Source organism: Myxocyprinus asiaticus, chromosome 12 (assembly GCF_019703515.2).
Source record: "Myxocyprinus asiaticus isolate MX2 ecotype Aquarium Trade chromosome 12, UBuf_Myxa_2, whole genome shotgun sequence".
In the NCBI taxonomy this organism is placed as follows: Eukaryota; Metazoa; Chordata; class Actinopteri; order Cypriniformes; family Catostomidae; genus Myxocyprinus; species Myxocyprinus asiaticus.
Genome location: NC_059355.1, coordinates 14,951,350 through 14,974,821, shown reverse-complemented (window position 1 = coordinate 14,974,821; position 23,472 = coordinate 14,951,350). Strand labels below are relative to the sequence as shown.

The window sequence follows — 23,472 nt, the reverse complement described above, 5'->3', positions numbered from 1 at the left end:
CATGACGTGGCATTCTGGCTCGGCGGCCATGACGGGGAACCCTGGCTCGGCGGCCATGACGGGGAACCCTGGCTCGGACATGGCAGTCACTGTAGGATTGCATAGTTCCTCCACAGCCACTCCTATATGGAAAGATGAACTGGTCAATTGTAGGGCTAAATCAATGAACTGAGCCAGATTTAGGGTTATTCGACCGTCAGGCATCAGGGAGGAGACCGGCTCATTCAGCCCAAAATGGAAAAAGTCCTTGAGGGCAATATCATTAAAGTCAACCCTGCAGGCCAGAGCGCAGAAGTCCTTTACATATTCCTCCAGGGGACGATTCCCCTGACGTAGGCGTAGGAGCTGAACTGCTGGGTTCATAGTCGGTCAGGTATTCTGTAACATAGCTGGCAGGCAATGACAGGCAGATAAAGACGATGATGATGTGAAGAACCCAAGTGCAGTTTATTCAAAAATATGAAATCCAAAAACCGTGAACAGAAACATAAACATGGATTTAACAAGACAATAAGACACTGAAAACAAGACACATGAACATGGAGGGAAACAGGACATCACATGACCAGGAAACCACATGATATGAACAGGAACAGGAACTAAACTTTCAAAATAAAAGACATGAAAACAAAACATGAACAAAACACATAAACGTGACAGTAAGCATAGTATAAAGAATTAAATTGGGCTTTCTGGAGGTAAGATTTAAAATTTGACAACAGTAGTAGTAGTATTAATAATAATAATATTACACACAAAATGTTTAGCCTATTTTTTAGTATTTACACATTTAAATTTCATAACATATTTCCATCCAGTTAAATTGAGTAATCTTTACAATTTTTTTTGTAAAGAACACATTTCCACAATTTTACTTATCAAAATAAAATTAATAAAACTTAAATCTATTCAAGCTTTTATTAAATTTAGTAAAAAATTACTTAATTCAATCTGATGTAAATTTATTCTAAAATTAAAATTACTAAATCTTAAAAAATATTTTTTATAATCTGAGTTATATAATCTGTAGTTATGTGCCAAGGTTGGGTCTGCCACTAATTACTGCCATTTATCACTGATGCCAAAGAAAACGTTAACCACAAGTTTTGTGTATGGTGTCATTCTGAAACAAAAGTACACATTTCTCATATTTCAATAAATTTATTAGATTTGTTGTGTTAAAATACACTGAGAATGTAACATTTCATCAAATTGAATTGCTCTGTTTGTTTGGCTGAATGCATGGTCTGAGTACTCTCTGTTGTTACATCCCTGGATGTATTTATTTACATCTGTCTTTTTGGTGTGTGAATTGTCACTATTTGGGTGTGTTCTATCCTTCAGTTTCTCCTATTGTCTCTCCCACTTTCCTCTGAGCAGGTACTACACTGTGTAAAAAAAAAAAAAAAAGAAATTGGCAGCAGTGGTTGCCAGAATAATTATGTAAAAAATACAGTAAAAATGTAAACAACTTTACAGAACAACCTGTAAACTTTTTACATCTAAAAAAACAATTTTTTACATTTTATTGTAAAAACTACTGTATTGTCTTTTAAAATATATATATATATAAAAATGTACTGTATATTTTACAGTTAATACTCGATAATCAATTAACGTTTTATTTCTGTAGCATTTTTACAGTCTTTTACTGTTAAAATTACAGACATTTTTTACAGTGTAATTACTGACACCGTACTTTACCTTGTTACTCTCTCCCCAGCCCCTAGACAGGGGAGAATTATAACACTGTTTTGTTCAAAATTGGATCTGTGTCTTTAGTAAGTAATACAAAGTTAAGGCTAGTAGTATAACATATTTTACGTTTGTTGGAGATATGTTATTATTTATTACAAGGGCTTATTTTTGGTTTGAAAGTTGGCAGGGACAAACAGCAAGGATAATATTCAAAATGTTGGTATTAATAAAATGCGAGAAAGTCAGTCTGGTAATACAGGCAAAAATAACATTATTACCTTACCTCACATAACAAGTCTCATTTCTTAATTCTCTGGCCCACCATATTAAAAATTAGCCCTTTTTTCTTTTTCTTTTTTTTTTTAAATTTTCTTAAGAACAAACAAATTTAGAACTGACCACTAGGGCTGCAGGGTTAGGATACAAAATATGATATACGATAAACTTGGTTAATATGCAGTGATATGCGATGCGAAAAACCTAAGATTAATGGGTCAAAATAAAATGTTTTATTTTTCAAGAAGATTTACCAAGAGAAAATAATATCCAAGGGACATAAAGTTACATTCTGTAAAATTGATTATACACCATTAAACATATGGAAATCTAAACAAAGGATAAATTAACAATTTTCATGTGCAAAATGACATCACAAACAAAATTCTGAGAATAGAGCATTGACATTTTTCCCCACTTTCTGCTTTCCAACTCCCCTCACTCCCACATAATCTTTTCTCATATTGCTTATTTATTTGTACTTACATTTTTATCTTAAAAAATAAATAAAAAATAGACCTCCTCAACAAAGCAGACTTTAGGCTTAGTCTACAATTAATTACTTTATCACAAATTACTTATTTTATTGACAAAACATTATTTTCTAATCCCGATGCTCTTCTCCAATGTGCAAAATAAAAAATGTATTGGGAGTTATACCAGCATCTGCTGACACAATCGTCCAAATGTTAAGGTGTCTTCCTCAAGAGGGCGCTTACCGGCCGAAAAAGCAGAATCCTCCACCGAACTGCATGCAAGACATATGTAATAGTAAACACTTTGAACACGAAAAGTATGCTTGTTTAAATCTAATGATTTCGAGGATTGGACGTAAAATACTAATGGAAATCCGCCCGCGTAATCTCTAGAAAATGATAAATAAATAAATAAATAAATAAATAATAATAAAAACTTACAAACGACTGTGATTGGTGCATCCTGAGCAGTGCTGAGAAAAGAAACAGTTGCCATGTGAAAACACTGTTTATGCGCCTCTTCAGAAGAGGCAAGGCAATAATTACACTGTACTAATTATACTAAGGACATTTAGTAGTTGTTAAAAATGAAAATAAAATAATTGTATAAAGTTAAAAAAAAATTATTTGTGGTAAAATTGCCCAAATGTTGGTCGGGACATTTTCGATTTCCTGAAAGCTGGTTTCCTGAAAGTCTTAAACTGAGGTAAGAGGTATTTGTTCTATTATTGGAAAATAATATTGCTTATTTTAGACATTACCATTTTATAATAATCATTCTTGTGATCTTGTGGTATTATAATCACCTAGTGGAGGAATCTAAACATTGCAACCTACTGTAGCCTAATGACGTACAACGTACATAAACATGCATTAAATGTGCACAGCGAAGCAACTAGCGCTTTCATATTCCTCCATTATTATTTTTGAAGTTTCACTGTTTATTAAATGCTCATACTTGTCTGTCCTCAAATCACCTTTCCTCCACAGATGTGTGAGTACATTAAGAGTATTACTCATTCAGTGTCACTGTACAAACTGTGTCCTAACCAATGAAACGCACAATTTGCAATGTGAGATTGCACAATCATGGAGGTGTTGGTCGGACCGCTTTTGAAAAAGAAAAAAATCAGGAAGTTGTGGTAGGGAGTCATATAAAAAGCGCAGTAAACCGCAGGATTAATGAATCTATTACAGCAAGCGACATGGAAGGTGAGCTTCACGTTTTATTCCTGTGTTTTTTTTACGTTTATTTTATTTGTTTAAAAAAAGATTGTTTTTTTCCAAACAGTTTTACTTTTTACAATGCACTTTTGTAAGCATTTACAAAAAGCAAAGTAGCATTTTTTTGTTCCAAAACTTTTCTAAAACTTAGGCTACAGAACAAAAAGGGTAGGCTTTAGTTTTTAGTAATTAGTAATTTGGTTGTTTTTAAAGGAATTTGTTGCGTTTTAATCTTTATCATTACAATCTGATCATTTTACTGCTATTACTTTAGTGAAAAAATTATAATATTTTTTGGATTTATTTTTTACTCCAAAACTTACAAAAAAGGCATGTTTTTTAGGAGGCATTTGGTTGTTTTTAAAATGCAAGGTATTTGTTGCATTTTAATCTTTATCATTAAGCAAATTTTACTGTGCTATTATTTTTAGTTAAAAATATATCTTTATTATTTCTATGTGTATGTTTTATATATACTGTAATTTACAGTCAAAAGCTATTTCAGATTTGTTCATTGTTTGATTTTGTTCATTTTGTACAGAGTTAAAGTTTCGAAATGTTGACCTGCGACAATTTCCAAACCAGCTCCGCCACCGGACCGACGGTCTGAGTTCCACAACACTGGTTCTGCGGAGAGGAGAGTTTTTCCAAATTCATGTGAACTTTGATGGACGGTCCTTCGATCTGCGCAGGGACAGACTGATCTTCAGAGTACTTGTAGGTATGTGCATGTGTATTTGATTATGTACGAATAAGTGAACATGCAACATCACTCTCGTCTAATGCCCAAATTAATCAGTATACGTTACTCAGTGCATTGACCCAAAGCAACTACTGTACTGTATTAGCGTGTTTTACTACAGGGAGTAACCTGGAAGAAAGTATCTTACTCATTGGTGATATCTCTTCAATAATTTCAAGAACAAGATAAATACTTATTCGAATGAATTGTAATTAATTGTTAATTGTACTGAAAATTATTTTATGAACTACTCACCCATTGAAGCATTGCAAATAACATAATTGAATAGAAAAAAGGTACAAAAAAAAAACTATTGACTTATAGTCATTTAACATTTATATGTAATTACATTTCAATTACATTTAGCAGATGCTTTTATCCAACGTGACTTACAAATTAAAGTTATATAGTATAAGAACTACACGGCATTTTTGAAGTTTATTGTATAATATTAATTTATACACAAATATTTAAGTAGTTTGAAAGTGTAGACCAGCTCAACTACGTCATTCACAATATTTCACAAGAGCGGGCGGTCGTCGCTGAACTCTGTTCAGGGATTTCTGTTTCCACGGTAACAGTGACTTCTCTGATTGGTGGATCTGTCTTTAGGATTATGAGTAGTGTAGTTCTTAACAGTTTCTTTTTTAAATCAAGTTGAAATCACACCAACTCGTGTCTTCTACAGAAGCATATAACATAAATTAACAAACTTAGAGTTCATTATGGGTCTGTTTTGAAAGTTTCACACATTAAATAACTAAAAATCTATTTCTCTTTAGAGAAAATTAACTTGATGTTAACTTCCAGAACCGCTCCTAAACTCACCCTTCTCTTCTCATGTGTTTCTACAGGTCCATTGTTTGTCGAAATTCCTGTCTCTGTGTCTGGACAGCCCTCTCCGTCTCAATGGAGCGCCATTCTCGAGCAGGGCGTACCTGACCCATATTTACCCAGAGCGGTATCAGTGTTGCTTTTCAGCCCTGCCTCTGCTCCTATAGGGGTTTACACCCTCAGTCTGAGAATAGAGACAGGCGCAAGTGTAAAAACACACACGCTCGGCCAGTTCACACTACTCTGCAACCCCTGGAGCAAAGGTGAGTCCTTACCTTGACAGAAAATAGAGAACTTTTTTGAGCATAATAAATGCAATGGTATCATTAATAAATGTAGCCATGTGTTGATCTTGTCTCATTCTGCTGTTGTGGCCATTTTAGAAAACTCTGCTTCAAGTCTTGCCCTTTAGATGTGTTTAAATCTCACTTGTGGCTAAACATCTAATTATTATACAAAGAATACACAAGAAGCAAACACTCTGCTGTATTGTTTTGAAGCTGATTCAGTGTACCTGTACTCTGAGGATTTGAGAGATGAATATGTGAGGAATGATTTCGGGCTGTTGTACAAAGGCACAGCCGGTAACGTCACCGCCAGACCGTGGTCTTTTGATCAGGTGAGATTGGCTTGGAGGTATGAGATGTTTTTCATTGACTCAGATAGGACTGTATCGAAGAACTGTTTCAAAATAACCATTGTCATTAGTGGTTGACCATTTTAGGTTTTTCAGTGGTCGATACCGACATCTAGAGAACGGACTGGAAGATGGCCAACAAAATCAAATAGTCCTCATTGCGGACTGTAGCGTTGTAGTCGATTTCTGTGATGAACTGGATGTTTTCAATGCACACACGCATTACTGCATATAATATTGCATTGACATACTGAATATGCATTCTTTTGTATTTAATCTCCACAATACTCTCATTACTTGTGCTTGTGTTTTATTCCATCATTGCAGGATACATAAAGATATAGTGTGTTTTTTTATATTCTTGCCATCTCAAGTAAATCTATTTATAATAAATGTGTTGTCCATAATTTTAGGTACTTTGTCACATATAGCAGAGAGAGAGAGAGATTTGATTGATACATGAATTATTATTACACGCAACCTATGACTGCATTTCTACAGTAGATCAACAAAACAACGTCTCAATAGCATTTTTATAGATATATTCAGTCTTTAAACCCTACATTTTGGACAGCACGTCATAAAAAAAAAAAAAAATGGGTATAGCAGATTTTATTCCCAAAATCAAGTTTAGTTTTAAACCAAATGAAAGAAGGATTAGGGCTTTATATGTTCTCAAACTCCCCCCCCCCCCCCCCCATACCAATATTCGTGAATTGTATAAAAGAAGAATGCTTAATTTACTTGATATTTACTCTGAATTCACTAAAATACTTGAAAACAAAAAATAATATTGTAGACAAACAAATTGTACTAAACCAAAATACTGACACTAAAAGTTTTATTCACAACCATTCATGTTTTATATATATATATATATATATATATATATATATATATATATATATATATATATATATATATATATATTAAGTTTAAGTGGACATTGAAGGAAAAGCCGTCAACAAATGTCCAGCATACATGGGATCTCCTTCAATAATGTTAAAAAAGCTAATAATTCTAGTGATTAGGTGTGTTGAAACTTTTGACTGGTAGTGTATACTGTATACAGTATTTCATGAAGTTTTTTATTTTATTTTTTATTTGCTTAATTTGACTATTTAATTGTGCTTGTATTTTCAGTATGAAAAGGGGATATTGGACATTTGTATGAAGCTGTTGCAAGTGAGTCCTCAACATCAAGCTGACATGAAAAGAGATTTACTCAACCGCGCAGATCCCATTTACATCAGCAGAGTGATTTCAGCTATGGTGAGTCTCATCTTCTTTTTTCACATTCTCTCCTCTCCCTTCCTCTAAATATGAATCTAGTCTTTCTACCTGTGTCTGTGAACAGATAAACAGTCAGGATGATAAGGGTGTGTTAATGGGGAAATGGTCAGGGGACTACAAAGATGGCGTTAACCCCTCACATTGGTCTGGCAGCGCAGATATTCTCTGGCAGTGGTCACAAACACAGTTCAGCCCTGTCAAGTACGGTCAGTGTTGGGTCTTTGCTGCTGTTATGTGTACAGGTATGACAAAAATAAGTTATTATATTTCTTTTAAAGGAACTGTTTGCCCCAAAATGAAATTTATTGTCATTATTTACTGTACTTACCCTCATGTTGTTCCAAAACCAATAATTATTTCTGTGGAACACAAATGGAGAAATTATACAGAATCTTTATATTCTGTTTTACAGATGTTACAGAATTTTTACAAAAGTTAATAGTGATCATGTCTGTCAAGCTCCAAAAAAGACAAGACAAAAAAAAAACAACATGAAAGTAGTATGACTTTTGTTAAGTTATAACTTTTCAAGCTTTTCAAATTATTCCCTAGAAATCTTCCTCTGTGCTGTAGCTCTCAAATCTCATTCAGCATATTTGAACTGGCATGTGACGTTCTGTTACAACACATCCAAAAACCAATACCGCTTGCAGACAAGTGACAACAAACATGTTGCAATGCATTGGCACGCTATTTCTGAATCCAAACACAGACACAAATTAGATTTAAGAGCTTCGGTGGAGGGAAAGACTTAAATTTGAGTCTGTTACCAAATAAAGCTTTCGGATGAAACTTGAAATTCAGCACAAAGTCATCTGGGCTATACTTTTATGGTGCTTTAATGTTGTCCTTTTTGAGGGGGGAGTAAAAAGTATAATTTGTGTGTAAACTTTTCCTTAAATTAATCATTTGTAATTTAAACCAGAAAGAGACGAACTAATCCTTGAATGGCATTAGTGCTGTTGGCGATCAATATCAAATAATTAATTTTTTGTCTAATAGTAATGAGAGCCTTTGGCATTCCGACTCGTGTGGTCACCAACTTTAACTCTGCCCACGACACAAACGGAAACTTGGTGATTGAGGAATTCTACACAGAGATGGGTGAGAAACTGTCACTCTGCCAGGATAGCATTTGGTGAGTCTTGATGCATTAATTTTGCAGCTAAAATGTATGGATTTGGAACATTTATTTATTTAACGCTAGCCGTACCCTTACAAAAACTGCCATCATATCCAGCCTCCACAGTACGATGTTACTCTTCTTTGTAGAATTCTTTGGATCATAATCTATTGTGCAGTTATCACATGACTTCAAATAAACAGGCTATACCAGTCGTCTGTCATCACATATTTTATATAAAAGATTTCAAAATTCAACCTTGTCGAAGTTCAGGTTAAGCTACAGATAAAGTAATCTGAACTGAACTGAGCTAATGGAAATATTGATTTATTGATTTATTCTGGAAATAATATTTTAAAGACACCTGAAACCCTATTGCAGCAGTGTTGGCTATTATTATTATTATTATTATTATTTAGTTTAAGTATTTTTAATGTTTTTTTAATATTACGTTTTTGTTTTTTTGTAAGTTTTGTAAGTTTTTGTAATACATTTTTTATTATTATCATCAATTCCATTAATATTTTTATAATGCTTTTTAATAATGTTATTACCTTATCGCTTCATTAAAAAACAGACTAAATTTTGTTATTCAAGTTGGAATAAATTGGTATTGGTATCGCTGGCATCACTGTATTTTCATGAATGTTTTTCCCATATAGCACCATACATCTCAGAGAAGTCTTTCATCGGGAAAGGATTGCCTTTTAATTAACATCTGCAAAACATCTTTAAAAAATCTGAAGTATTTACATGCTAAATCATTAACGTCTCAAAGACATCTGATGAATGTCATATTGACATCCGAGAGGAAACGTTTAATAGACATACTGTATTGCAGATGAGCAAACTACATAAAAATTACGTCTTCCAGATGTAAAAAGCATTTAAATAGATGTCTGGGTGATGTACGTGTGCTGTCAGGGTTATTTATACTTCAGTGACTTTTGCGGCTGTTTGACCAGTAATATTACAACAAATCAGGTACAAATAAACCTGAAATAATTCAGAGTTTCATTCTTAAATTGTCTGTGTTCTGTCAGGAACTTTCATGTGTGGGTAGAGTGCTGGATGAGGAGGTCTGATCTGGGTCAAGGGAACGACGGTTGGCAAGTGCTAGACCCAACACCCCAAGAGCAGAGCGCAGGTAAAAACATTAATTTTTCAAGAGACTAACAGATTTAGAGTATACCTGTTGAAAAGACCCGCTTAAACCAGTTCCAGAATTTCAAGCTGTTCCAGGCTGGTTTATGCTAGTCTATTGCTGGTGGACCAGCACAGTATAATTATATTGCCTTCTAAGATACCTTCTTGTGGCCAAATCCTAATGCAGCCTCATCCAAGATGTTGAACAAAGTGAGAGAAATGTTGATTACAAACCTACAAATTATTTAGTTCTGAAAAGTGTTGATAAAATGCATAAGCAACTGGTTCAAGCTAATTCAAAGTGGACTTTTTTAAGCAATATTTGAGTGTGTGATGTATTTTTATGCTTATAAGTGTACCATGCTGTTAGCTTAGCAACATCCTAATGGCAAACACTTCGCTTCACGTGAAGAGCACTATTTGTATGACACACAGAGTTGCTGCCTATGTATAGCATTCCAAATCAGTCACTTACGAGGTTCTCTGTTGGTTGGGACGCTGCCTAGAATATAGTTCCTTATATAGGCAGTAGAGTACAAGGTAGCTCATTCTGCAACAGAGCCATGCTCTGAAAATTAGCAGGTGATGTTAGCATGTCTGGTTGCCCATGGTGGTCTTATTTGTTAAGCAATTGAAGCAGCAGATCCTTGCTAGGTAATCTGTGTAATAATATGATTTTGCTGTTTTAGAGGTTTGAACAGACTTGTTATCTTTGGTTAAACAGCCTGGTGAGGACAAACTAGCTGCTAGCACACTAGCATGTCATGATGGGGACCAGCATTCTAGTATCAAAAATGCAATATCCGCTAGTGACCAGCCATGCAAATATTTTTCAGCAGAGATATTTTGGTTTTACAGATTTACATTGTGATAATCCTCCCTAAAAATTATTTAAAAAAAATAAGTAAATCTGATTTTATATATATTCTCTGCAGGAATGTATCGTTGTGGCCCTGCGGCGGTGAAAGCAATCCGTGAACAGAAATTGGATGCGGCATATGACGTGCCGTTTGTCTTCGCTGAAGTGAATGCAGATGTGCGTACCATGATCATACGAGATGGAAAGATATTAGGATCCAGAACGGACACTGAGAGGGTCGGAGCCCTGATTTGCACCAAGCGTCCAGGATCAATGCAACTGCAGAACATCACTTTAGAATATAAAAATGAAATGAGTAAGAGAACGAGCAATAAGACAGAAAATTACATACTGTTAAGGATGTCTTCACTTAAAATGACAGTCTTTTTTATTATTATTATCCAGATTTAAGGACAGCTCCTTCTTCAGCACAGATAGCAAGTCATTTAAGCTTTCCATTTTTTAAGTAATGAGTAAAGTATTGAATCAAGTTGTTTGACAAATTAACTCAACTGAAAACAACTTTTATGAAATATTCAGATTTACACTACTAAGTTTGCACACACCTACTCATTCTTCATTATTACTGTGTCATCCACATTTGAGAACAATTATAAAGTCGTGAAAACTATGAAATAACACAAATGGAACCATAGCAATTAATTGTTGACCAAATAAATGTTTAATTCTAAAAGTATTGTTGCTACATTAGTTAACTTGAACTAATGAACAGTACTTTTACCGCACTTATCTTGGTCAATGTTCATTTCACACATACTAACTAATACATTTTGAAAATTCAACGTTTTATATGTTAACATTAGTAAATGCATTAGTCAAGTCAAGTCATTTTTATTTGTATAGCGCTTTTCACAACACACCATTTCGGGCCACGTGACACCATGCGAAGAGCAGCTCTGTGCACTTTGCTAATTTTTTGTAATTATTTTCATGATATAATCCGGTGAAATTCTATACACCCAGTTACACATTTGCTGTTTGAGGTAAACATGGCAAAGAAGTCAAAACCATCGGGCTCTGGAGACATTAAAAGACACTTACGGGTTCAAGATGAAAACCCAGACAGGCCTGTGGACCGGGGACTCGAATTGGATGGCGCGGCAGGAGATGAAATCCAGCGTCAACTGTTCAATATGTCAGTGATGTTGACGAAGGTACTTGCGGACTTGGAGGATCTCGCTGTAATACGTTGATCGATTATGGCAATGGAAAAAACATTCTCTGAGTTAGTCACAAGAGTGACAGATGTTGAGAGACGAATCGATTATTTGGAGTCATCAGAGAGGGAATTAGCCGCTAATCTGCCCGCGACCAAAGTTGATTTGGCACGTGTTCTTGAAAAGCTTGAAGATTTTGAGAATAGAAGCCGCAGGAAGAACATTCGAATTGTGGGAATTCCTGAGCATGAGGAAGGCAGAGATATATTAATTATAGACAAAATTACCACAACATATCTACATGCCCACACAAAGGATGTCTTTTATAAAGTTGGCGGACTGTGTAAATCATGGGATATACTTTTATGTGGCCTCCGAGTGAATTGACTCTTGACCATCCTAGGAACTGGGATGCGTGTTTCATTTCCTTTTGTGCTGGTTCCACCTAGCGGTTGGAGCTTGTTTTGTTAAATAACATTACTTCAGGACAGTTATGGATGAATCTATCAGTTCCTTGTGCTTATGCCACCTGTTGGCTGGAGTATGATTTGTGGAGTATTTTCGTGAGACATTGGAATGATTACGTCATATGCTGCACTCATCAGCTGGCTCACTGAAGATTTGTTTGTCTGACCGAGGAAACTGAACGGCTTTATATCGGCTGGAATTTGTTTTGTGAAGGAACACACCTTTGAGTGTTTATTCTGCCTATTGGCTGGGGTTTGTTTTACAAAATATTTGATGTTATGTAATTTTGCCTTACAAATTTGTGAGGCAAAATTGAGTAATCCGATGGCAAAGTTGTCGCGGGGGCTCTCGTAGGCGTACATGGACTCTTTGAGTTTAGAGGGATTGACGCCGGTTGGCGCTTTCGTGCACGGGGTTAATGCGCACGTTTATCTTTTTTCTGTTTGTTTTGTTCGGGGGGAAGTTCAGGGTTTTATTGTTGCATTAATGTTGAAATGTGGTCTTCATAATTTTGTTTTTGGCACACAATTTATTTTTTCTATTATATCAAAATGCCAAATGTTAATATGAGTGTACTATCTCTCTCCACATGGAATGTGAATGGGTTGGGGCACCCCATAAAAAGAAGGAAGGTTATTTCTTGTCTTAAACGTAAGAAAAATGATATAGTGTTTCTTCAAGAAATGCATCTTTCCCCGCAGGAAGCTGAAAAATTTGGGAAGATATGGGGTGGACATGTTTTCTTTAGTGCGGGCTCAAGTAAGAGCAAGGGAGTCATTATATTGGTAAATAAACATTTACAATTCAAATGTCTCAAACAGATTAAAGATAAATTAGGGAGAGTCGTTATTGTTTTAGCAGAAATTCAGGGGCAAAGTCTGATTTTGGCTAATATTTACGCACCTGACGCTGATGATCAGGGCTTTTTTATAGATCTTGAAGGGATGTTGCAAACTGCTGGCAGCCCTCATGATATAATATTGGGAGGAGACTTTAATCTTTTGATGGACTCAGTCCTTGATCATAGTGAAGCAAAAGTGTGTAAGCCCCCAAGAGCAACATTGACACTTCACAGGATTTGTAAAAATCTTGGTCTTACAGATATTTGGAGACTTTTGAACCCATCTGGTAGGGACTATACATTTTTTTTTTCATTAGTCCATAAGATTTATTCTAGAAATAATTTTTTTTTTATAAACCCAAATCCCTCATTTCATCAGTTGTTGATTGCTCAATTGGAAACATTTTAGTCTCGGATCACGCCCTTGTGAGTTTAGAGGTGTTGCCACATATATAGAAAAATAAATCATATAGTTGGCACCTTAATGTATCCCTCTTGCAAAATCCTGATTTCCAACAAATTTTAAAGACGGAAATCAGTGTTTATATGGAGACCAACTGGTCCTCAGTATCCTCTGTGGGTGTGGCTTGGGAGGCACTTAAGGCAGTTCTTAGGGGCCGGATCATACAGTATGCCTCATTCATCAAAGAATCCAAGGCACGAGAACTCGTGGAGTTGGAAGGAAATATTAAAAGTGCAGAGGCAGAGCTGAAGTGCCGTATGTCATCTGATGGCCTCAGAGAATTGACCCGATTGAAATACAGATATAATACTATTTTGTCGCGGAAAGTGGAGTTTTGGTTATTCAGGGTAAGACAGTCATACTTCGAGTCGGGGGACAAAGCAGGGAAGCTTTTGGCTAGATATATAAAGCAGAGAGAGTCTCTTTCTACCATTCCCTCAGTGAAATTAGCTGGTGGTGAAATTTTTAACTCGGCCATTGATATTAATAATGCCATTAAAGAGTTCTATCTTGATCTTTATAGTTCCACGTCTTCGTCTACTAATGAAGATATTAGAAACTTTGTGGAACCGTTAGATCTTCCTAAACTGACAACTGAGCAAAAAAACTCTTTTCATTCTGAGATAACCTTAGAGGAGCTTGATGAGGTAATTAAGTCCCTACCTACTGGCAAGGCTCCAGGGCCAGATGGTTTTGCCGCAGAATTTTTTAGATCCTATTCTACAGAACTGGCTCCACTTTTGTTAGAAGTTTATACTGAATCATTAAAGAATGGAAAGCTTCCTCCAACCATGACACAAGCCCGGATCAGTCTGATTCTTAAAAAGGACAAAGATCCAAGCGAGTGTAAAAGTTATCATCCAATCTCCCTGATCCAACTAGATGTAGAAATTTTGTCAAAAATTTGTCTAACCGATTAAGTAAAGTTATGTCATCTCTTATACATATGGATCAGGTGGGGTTTATTCTGGGCCGCAGCTCTTCTGACAACATCAGGCGTCTCATCAATATCATGTGGTCAGTAGCGAATGATCAATCTCCGGTCGCTGCCATCTCACTTGACGGCGAAAAGGCGTTTGATATGGTAGAATGGGATTATCTTTTTAAGATTATGGAAATGTATGGGTTCGGGAGTACATTTATTGGTTGGATTAAGTTACTTTATAGACACCCTGTAGCAGCAGTACAAACAAATGGATTAATTTCAGATTATTTTACTCTGAATAGGGGCACTCAGCAGGGTTGCCCTCTTTCCCCATTATTGTTCTGTCTTGCCCTGGAACCATTAGCAGCTGCGATAAGAAAGGAGGATGATTTTCCAGGGGTGATTGCGGGAGGTGTGGCGCATAAGCTTCTGCATTACGCAGATGATATTTTATTATTCCTCTCCGACCACACTAGATCTATGCCTTGCCTCCACAGAATTATTAATTCCTTTTCAAAGTTCTCAGGATACAGAGTCAATTGGTCTAAATCCGAAGCTTTGGCTTTGACAATGTACTGTCCAGTAACGGCCTTCCAGCCGGGCACCTTCCAGTGGCCCAAACAGGGCATTAAGTATTTGGGAATTTTATTCCCAGCAAATTTGTCTGATTTAGCCAGAGTTAATTTTGATCCCTTAATAAAAAGGTTTTCGAATGATGTGGACAGGTGGGCTTCATTACACTTATCAATAATTGGGAAGGTTAATGTAATTAAAATGAATTGTATTCCAAAATTCAACTACCTGTTACAATCTCTCCCTATAGATATCCCCTTATTTCAAGCAATTTGATAGCATAGCGAAGTCCTTCATTTGGAATGGTAAGCATGCCAGGTTAAATTTCAATAAGTTACATAGGCCGATTGACAAAGGTGGGTTAAGCCTACACAAGATTTTGTTTTATTATTATGCATTCGGTCTCAGACATTTGGCTCATTGGTTGCTTCCACCTGAGAGAGCCCCTCCCTTGTTTTATATTGAAAAGGAAGCTCTTGCCCCTATCTCGCCTCTGCAAAGCCTTTCGATCAAATTAATTGGAGAAGTTAAGACACACCCCGTTATTTTGCATTTACACTCAATATGGATTTAATTCGGATATTTATTTAAATGTAGCCTCGAGCATATGGCAGAACCCTAAACTATGCATTAATAAGTCCCCTTTCTGTTGGTCAGATTGGATTGTGAAGGGGGTTAATACACTCGGTGACCTATATTAGAGTGGATTATTGAGACCTTTTGAAAATTTGGTAAAAAATTTTGGGATACCCAGATCTCAATTTTATAAGTATTTATAGCTGAGCCACCTAATCTGCACTGTTTTTGGGAGTGGCACGCAACCCCCTAGTGCGGCAGATACTCTGGGAGTGGTGATTACTGCTTTAGGAAAAGGTCATGAGGCATCAGTGTATTACTCCCTGCTAATTCAGAGTCTGGGGGACGGAGCTTTAAATTCCCTCAAAAGATTATGGGAGGAAGATTTTAATTTGTTTTTGGAGGAGGGAGTGTGGGCTAAGATTCTTAAAAATGTCAAGTCTGCATCTAGAGATGCAAGGGTGCGCCTTATGCAATTTAAGATTCTACATAGATTTTATTGGACCCCTTCTAAATTGTATAGGCTTGGTCTTAAGGACACACCCACCTGCTGGTGATGCCATTCAGAATATAGAGACACCACCCATGTTTTTTGGGGGTGATGTAAGATACAGGAGTTCTGGTTGAGGGTCCAGAATTTTATGGGCGACGTATTGGGTACTCGGATCTCCTTTTGCCCCAGGCTCTGTATTTTGGGTGACGGGGCAGTCATTGATGTAGGAGATAAGTACATGAAGAATTGGATCCTGGCTGGTGTTATGGTGGGCAGACAGGTTATCCTTAGAGGATGAAAGTCAGCTGGAGCCCCCTTGTTTCGTGAGTGGTGCGAGGAGATGGGCAGGGTGGCAGCTTGGGAAGAGTTGTCATATAGAAGGCTAGGCAACATGGATATGTTCATCAGGACAAACGTGTTGTTTTAAATGTGTATGTTGTAGCCTTTTTGTTTTTGAACATATACTTTTTTTTTAAAAATGTATTTCTAAATATTTCTTCTGTTTTATTGTCTGTTTGTGTGTCTTTGTCAATTGTATTTGACCACTGCGTTATCTGTTTGTGTTGGGTGGTGGGGTGGTTAATGTTCGGGAGGAAGGGTTGTAAATAATATAATATGATTCCAAATATTCAGTTATTTTTTTATTATTATTATTATTTATATATATATATATATATATATATATGTTATATGGAATCAATAAAAACTTTTAATAACAAAAACAACACACATCATTTCAAAGCAGCTTTACAGAAGATCATGCATTAACAGAAGATAAAATGTAATATCTATAATGTCTTAGAGTCATCTGTGTAGTTTGATAAAATTGTGAATTGTTAAAAATAAGTAGTTAAATAATAATTGTATTTATAACCCCAGTGAGCAAGCTGAAGGCGACAGTGGCAAGGAACACAAAACTCCATAAGATGTTGGTTAATGGAGAAAAATAACCTTGGGAGAAACCAGACTCTCTGTGGGGGCCAGTTCCCCTCTGGCTAACATCATGAATATAATGCCGATATTACTTATGTATAGTGCAAAGTCAAGGTTTAAAATTATTAAATTAAGTAAATGTTAAGGGTCAGTGTTTAAAACAAAGATTTTGTGTGAACTGTAAGATTAATGACTAATGTCTTTGAAGTCCATACTGGATTAACTGCAGAAGTTCACATAGATGCATTGTCCTTTGTTAGTTGGCTGATGAAGGGTTTTGTTGGCAATTAATTGATAGTCTATGTATTCCATTTCAAGAGATAGTCCATCATTAGACCAAGGTGATGCAGACAGAGATCAGTTAGGTGCATCGCAGTTCAACCTGGCCGGTAATTTCGGTGAGGTCTATCCTAAATCCAAGGTTCAGGCTATGGTATATGAAGTATCCCATGTCTTATGGTTGGAGTTGGCATCAGTTCATCCTCTGAAGTCCATCGTAATAGACTGAAGTGATGTTTGGCTGGCACCAGCTGCTATTAGTCATCATCACACAATGACACATAACAGTGGAGTCAACACCAAGCAGGAACGGAGCTGGATCTGGCCAGTTCTGGTGACCTCAGGATAGGAGTCCTTTCATCCTCTAAGGATAACCTGTCTGCCCACCATAACACCAGCCAGGTTGAGACAGGGAAACAAATAAAATAATATTAGCATAGATGCCATTCAATTAATTGCAGAGTTATAGATCATGAAAACTGTTTCTGGTTCCGGCAGACCTAACTAAAGCAGCCTAATTGTGAGTTGAAGGATAAATTAGGTGTATGCCTGGCTAAAAAGATGAGACTTTAGTCTAGACTTAAACTGAGTGAGTGTGTCTGCATCTCGAACAGTGTTATGGAGACTATTCTATAGTTTAGGAGCCAAATATGAAAAGGATCTACCTCCTTTTGTGGATTTTGATATTCTAGGAAATATTAACAGGCCAGAATTTTGCGATCGTAATGAACGTGATGGAATATAGCGTGGTAGAAGGTCACATAAGTACTGTGGAGCTAGACCATTCAAAGCTTTCTACGTAGTTAAAATAATTTTAAAATTAATACAAAATTTAACAGGTAGCCAATGTAGCGATGATAAAATGGGCTAATATGATAATATTTCTTGGTTCTCGTCAGTACTCTGGCTGCTGCATTTTGAACCAATGGAAGTTTGTTTATTGATCTTGCTGGATATCCTTCCAGTAATGCATTACAATAATCTAAACTTGAGGTCATGAACGCATGAATTAGTTTTTCGGCATCAGCAACAGAGAGCATGTGTCATAATTTAGCAATATTTCTTAGGTGGAAGAATGCTGTTCTACAAATATTGGTGATTTGATTTTCAAAGGACAGATTGGTATCAAATATAACACCTGTTCTTCGCTGTTGAAGATGATGTAACAGTACATCCATAGAGAGTCAAATTATTTATTAGTGGCTTATTTTTAAAGGTTTTTGGTCCGTTAATTAGTACCTCTGTTTTGTCGGAATTGAGAAGAAGGAAATTTCTGGCCATCCAATCTTTTATTTAATTGATACACTCTGCTAATTTGGAGAATTGTGAAATCTCATCAGGTTTTAAAGAAATATAAAGTTGAGTATCATCGGCATAACAGTGGAAACTTATTCCACGATTCCTGATAATATCTCCCAGGGGAAGCATATACAAGGAGAAAAGCAGAGGCCCTAAAACTGATCCCTGTGGCACTCCATACTTTACTTTTGTTTGGTTTGACAATTCCTCATTTACATAGACAAAGTGGTAGCGGTCTGCTAAATAGGACCTAAACCATGCTAATGCAACTCCAAAAATGCCAACATAATTCTCCAGCCTATTCAAGAGAATGTTGTGATCTATCGTGTCGAATGCAGCACTAAGATCTAAAAGCACTAGAAGTGAAATGCAGCTGCGGTCAGATGATAAGAGCAAGTCATTTGTAACTCTGATAAGTGCAGTCTCTGTACTGTGATGAAGCCTAAATCCTGACTGAAATTGTTCATATATACTATTTCTCTGTAGAAAACAACATATTTGGGAGGATACTATCTTTTCTAGTATTTTTGACATAAACGGGAGATTTGAAATTGGTCTATAATTAGCCAGTTCTCCAGGATCAAGTTATTTCTTTTTAATTAGCGGTTTGATAACTGCCATTTTAAAGTTTCTTGGGACATGTCCTAAGGATAGCTAGGAGTTAATAATATTAAGAAGAGGTTCTGAGATTACTGGGAATACTTCTTTTAAGAGCATGGTTGGTATTGGATCTAACAAACATGTTGTGGCTTTTGATGTTTTGATAAGTTTTGTTAGTGCTTCATGATCTATGACAGTGAAGGATTGAAGTTGCACGTGAGGAAAATTATGAGACACTGTTTTCTGAGGTACTGTGACAGATGATTGCATAATTCCAATTTTATTTCTGATTATTTCAATTTTATCAGTAAAGAAATTCATGAAGTCATTACTCTTGTACTGCAACGGAATATCTGGTTCTGAAATATCTGGAATATTCTGGTTATTCCTAACTAATTTAGCCACAGTACTGAATAAACACCTAAGATTGTTGTGGTTATTTTCTATGAGTTTGCTAAAATATGCTGACCTGGCAGCTTTTAGTGCCCATCTGTAGCAACAGACACTATCCTTCCATGCACCGTGAAATACCTCTAATTTTGTATTCTTCCACTTGCGCACCATTTTCCGAGCTGCTCTCTTGAGAGCATGAGTGTGATCAGTGTACCATGGTGCAGGGCTTTTTTCTTTAATTTTCTTTAATCCAAGGGGGCGACACTATCAAGAGTGCTAGAGATGACTGTATTTATATTTTCTGTTATTTCATCAAGTTCTTCTTGGCTTTAGGGTTTACTGAGTGTATGAGATAGATCTGGAAGATTATTAGTGAAGCTGTCTTTAGTGGTTGAAAGAATAGTCCAACCTGAATGATAGCGTGGTGTAGATTGAGTAACATTAGCTGATCGCAGCATACAACAGTAGAAAAGCGGAAAAACCTGAAACGCGGTAAAATGACAAAGGATAAAAAGACGAATGTATGAGAATAAGAATAAGCAATGCTAAACAGGCTACAAACACTTGTGCAGCGTGCAGTCAGCAACAGGAACAGGAAGTCCAGTGACGTGTACATTAACTAACAAAGAACAATTCTATTTTCATTAATTAACATTAACCAAGATGATTAAGTGCTGTAAAAAAATTTTCATTGTTAGTTCACCTTATTGTAAAGTGTTGCCAGAAATTCATGTGTAGGCACATTTCATATTTGTCTACAAAATTAATTTCAAACATTTAAGCATAAGAACCATAAGTCAGTCAAGTGTGTCCAAACTTTTGACTGGTAGTGTATAATTTTTCTTATTCACCCAAATAAAAATTATACTCTTTTCCAGTACGTGGCAGTGGGTATCCTTCTACAAGGAGAATGGGTGAGTTCTAGTGTTTGTTTTTCCTTTCTCCATAAACACTCTTTGCCTTTTGTCTGTTTGAATAACATCACTGAACCCAGTGATTCAACATTTAATTTAGCCTGTTTTTGCATGCAGCTCCTGAGGGCATAACCGTTTCTCTACGTCTTCTGAGAACACCCGTAATGGGAGAAAACATTTCATTCAGCATCATAATCACCAACAAAGAGACCATTCCCAAAATCCTGAAAGAGCATGTGAATGCTCAGAGCAAAGAGTACAACCGCAATCCAGTCGCAACCTTCTGGGAGGATCACAGTGATCTCAGAATTGGTCCTAATGAAAGTAAGAGTTCTGCAGCCTACTTGAACGACAAAATCTGTTTGATTATTTAAAGACCTCTTATATGGATGGAAATGCCTTGTCGATGAAAGAGGTCAACAGAGAATGGCCAGACTGGTTTGAACTGACAAAGTCTACTGTAACTCAGATAATGGCTCTGTACAATTGTGGTGAGAAGAATATCATCTCAGAATGCTGTTCTGAGATGCGGGTTGGTGCTGTTTTTGCGGCATGAGGGGGACCTACACAATATTAGGAAGGTAGTTTTAATGTTGTGGCTGATCGGTGTATATCTAGAGAGAGAGAGAGAGAGAGAGAGAGAGAGAGAGAGAGAGAGAGAGATCCTTTTGTGGGTTTGTTTACATTTAAATATTTGAAGCTGGAGTTTGAATAAACAAGAATTCTGTTCGCCCATTTGAACAATCTGTCAATTTAAGTCTATTTTTGATCTTCTGCTGTGAGTCCGATCAGTTAGAATAGATATAGCACACTATTCCAGAACAGTCTGAAGGTCTGTACCAAGTTTGGTGGAAAAGTTCTTGGAGGAGATAGTGTTAGAAACTTTGTTATGTCTGGCCAAGTCAGGCAGCTTTAACAAACAAATTGCAGTTCCTAGATTCTACAGAATCTAGATCATCTATCAGTCTAGATTCATTCTGAATGATTAATTATTAAATGGGAATTATGCAGTCTTCATACAGATGTAATTTCTTCACGGTGTGGTTCTGCATGACCGATTCTTGTTCTTTGTGCTCCACCAGCTGTGACTATAAAACATGACATCTCATTCCATAAGTATGTACTGAAGGAGGTGAGAGATGGCTATCTGGTTAACTTGGCTGTGGTTATAGAGGACGTGAACTCACAGGCAAGAGTACTGGCTTCTGAAGAGTTTAACATCATCAGTCCTGCACTCAATATACAGGTATGGTGGCCCAACCTGGATAATTGTTGAGGTTTATTCTTTTTCAAGTTAACATGAAATTGAAATTAACCCTTTTTTTTCCTTTTTTTTTTCTTTTTTGTGCTTAATATACGGTATGTTCCTTGTCTTATTGTGATACATTCTCATTGCATATTCTATTTCACTCGTTACAATATAAAAGTAAAATGGGTTGCAAATGTAATTTCATGTCATGTCATATCCTATGACTTTAAGTAAGAAGAAACAAGTTTTCCGTTTGATGTTTGTCATATACTGAGACATCTATTAGAACAAAATCATAGATATTATGAGGGAAAGAATACATACTATTTGTATATTTACAACTGAATTTGCGATGTACAGCAACTTAACATGATCCCTGTTCATTTTTTCAGGTTGCAAATGAGTACTCAGTCATTGTTAACATGCAGCAAGCTGCTGTGGTGATGTTCACAAGCCCGTTCAAAGTTCCAGTGAATGGAGAGCTTACAGTATCGGGTTCGGGACTCTTGGAGGAGAAGGTTGAAATGAAGTACGTAAAGCATTTCCACTTCAGTTTAGTGCATACTGGTTAGAAATTGACTTTCGTCAGCACTGATCGGCCGATTCAAATACAAACTATCACATACACCACCTTTAATTTGTATGCATTTTTTTCTCCTTCCATTTAGTGAGAAAGTAACAACATTGTGTTAAAGCTGAAGTGTGCAAATTATTCAATGTTGAAAAATACTTTCTCCTATTCCAACTTTATATTTAGAGACAACTATAAATTCTATACTGTAGTAACTTGTCATTAGCCACCACCTTATTGCAAAATGTAATTTATTATGATTTTACAGTAATAACAATAACTGTAGTAACTTCAGGAATTTGTAGTACACTGCCACAGTCTTGCATCACATTCCTTTGCAGGGAGTCTGCACTAGCTGTGAGGCAGAATGGGTGTCAAATTGTTGAGTACATACTGTCAATGAAGTGGGAGTGGTGGATTTCTATTAGATTTTTCACATGGTAATTGTCTTTAACACCAGCTGCAACACAGCAGTGACTCTTCAAATAACCAGAACACTGATTTGATGACTATGCTGACTTGTAAGTCAACATTTCTAAGTAAATGGGAGGAAAATGGACGCCATGCAAGGAGCAGACGTGTGAGCGACGAGCTCTGCGCACTTTGCTGAATTTTTGATTATTCTCATGTTATAATCTGGTGAAATTTGATACACCCAGTTACACATTTGTCCTTTGTTGCAAAACATGGCAAAGAAGTCAAAATCCTCAGGCTCTGGAGATATTAAAAGACACTTACTTGTTCAGGATGAAAGCCCCGACAGGCCTACAGACCGGGGACTCGATTTGGATGGCGCGGCGAGAGAGGAGATCCAGCGTCAGTTGTCCAACATGTCGATGATGTTGACGAAGATTCTTGCTGACTTGGAGGATCTCGCTGTAATTCGTTGATCGATCACGGCGATGGAAATAAAATTCTCTGAGTTAGGTACAAGAGTGTCTGATGTTGAAAAACGAATCGATTTTCTGGAATCTTCGGAGAGGGAATTAACCGCTAATCCGCCCGCGACCAAAGTTGATTTGGAACATCTCCTTGAAAAGCTTGAAGATCTTGAAAATAGAAACCGCAGGAATAACGTTCGAATTGTTGGAATTCCTGAGCATGAGGAGGGCAGAGATATGGTGAAATTCCTGGACGAGCTTTTCCCGAGTCTGCTCGACATAACAGGCCACAAGCTGGAAATCGAGCGAGCTCACAGATCTGCTGAGGGAGATAGGCCCAGATCGATTCTGGCCAGATTTCTGAGATCATCCGATAAAGATCTTGTGTTGCGCCAGGCGAGGAGCAAAGGGAAGCTTTCTTGGAAGAACCATAATGTTTTCTTGTTCCCAGACTTTGCGAGTTTGACAAGAGAGAAACGCGATCAGTTCAAGGAATGTAAGAAACTCTTACATCAGAAAAAGATCTCG

At 36.6% G+C, this 23,472-nt stretch overlaps 1 protein-coding gene across 1 annotated transcript in view; it reads left to right on the top strand.

Annotated features, from left to right (window-relative positions):
* Positions 1-3,590: 3,590 nt before the first annotated feature.
* Positions 3,591-23,472, top strand: part of LOC127449056 (protein-glutamine gamma-glutamyltransferase 5-like) — a 27,314-nt gene continuing 7,432 nt past the window's right edge. The window contains exons 1-13 of the mRNA XM_051712162.1: positions 3,591-3,662; positions 4,216-4,395; positions 5,271-5,513; positions 5,751-5,869; positions 7,031-7,159; positions 7,245-7,422; positions 8,183-8,318; positions 9,347-9,450; positions 10,385-10,624; positions 20,208-20,243; positions 20,361-20,567; positions 21,326-21,489; positions 21,885-22,021. Of these exons, the coding sequence (XP_051568122.1) occupies positions 3,656-3,662; positions 4,216-4,395; positions 5,271-5,513; positions 5,751-5,869; positions 7,031-7,159; positions 7,245-7,422; positions 8,183-8,318; positions 9,347-9,450; positions 10,385-10,624; positions 20,208-20,243; positions 20,361-20,567; positions 21,326-21,489; positions 21,885-22,021 (1,880 nt within the window). The 5' untranslated portion in view covers positions 3,591-3,655. The remainder of the gene's footprint in view (positions 3,663-4,215; positions 4,396-5,270; positions 5,514-5,750; positions 5,870-7,030; positions 7,160-7,244; positions 7,423-8,182; positions 8,319-9,346; positions 9,451-10,384; positions 10,625-20,207; positions 20,244-20,360; positions 20,568-21,325; positions 21,490-21,884; positions 22,022-23,472) is intronic.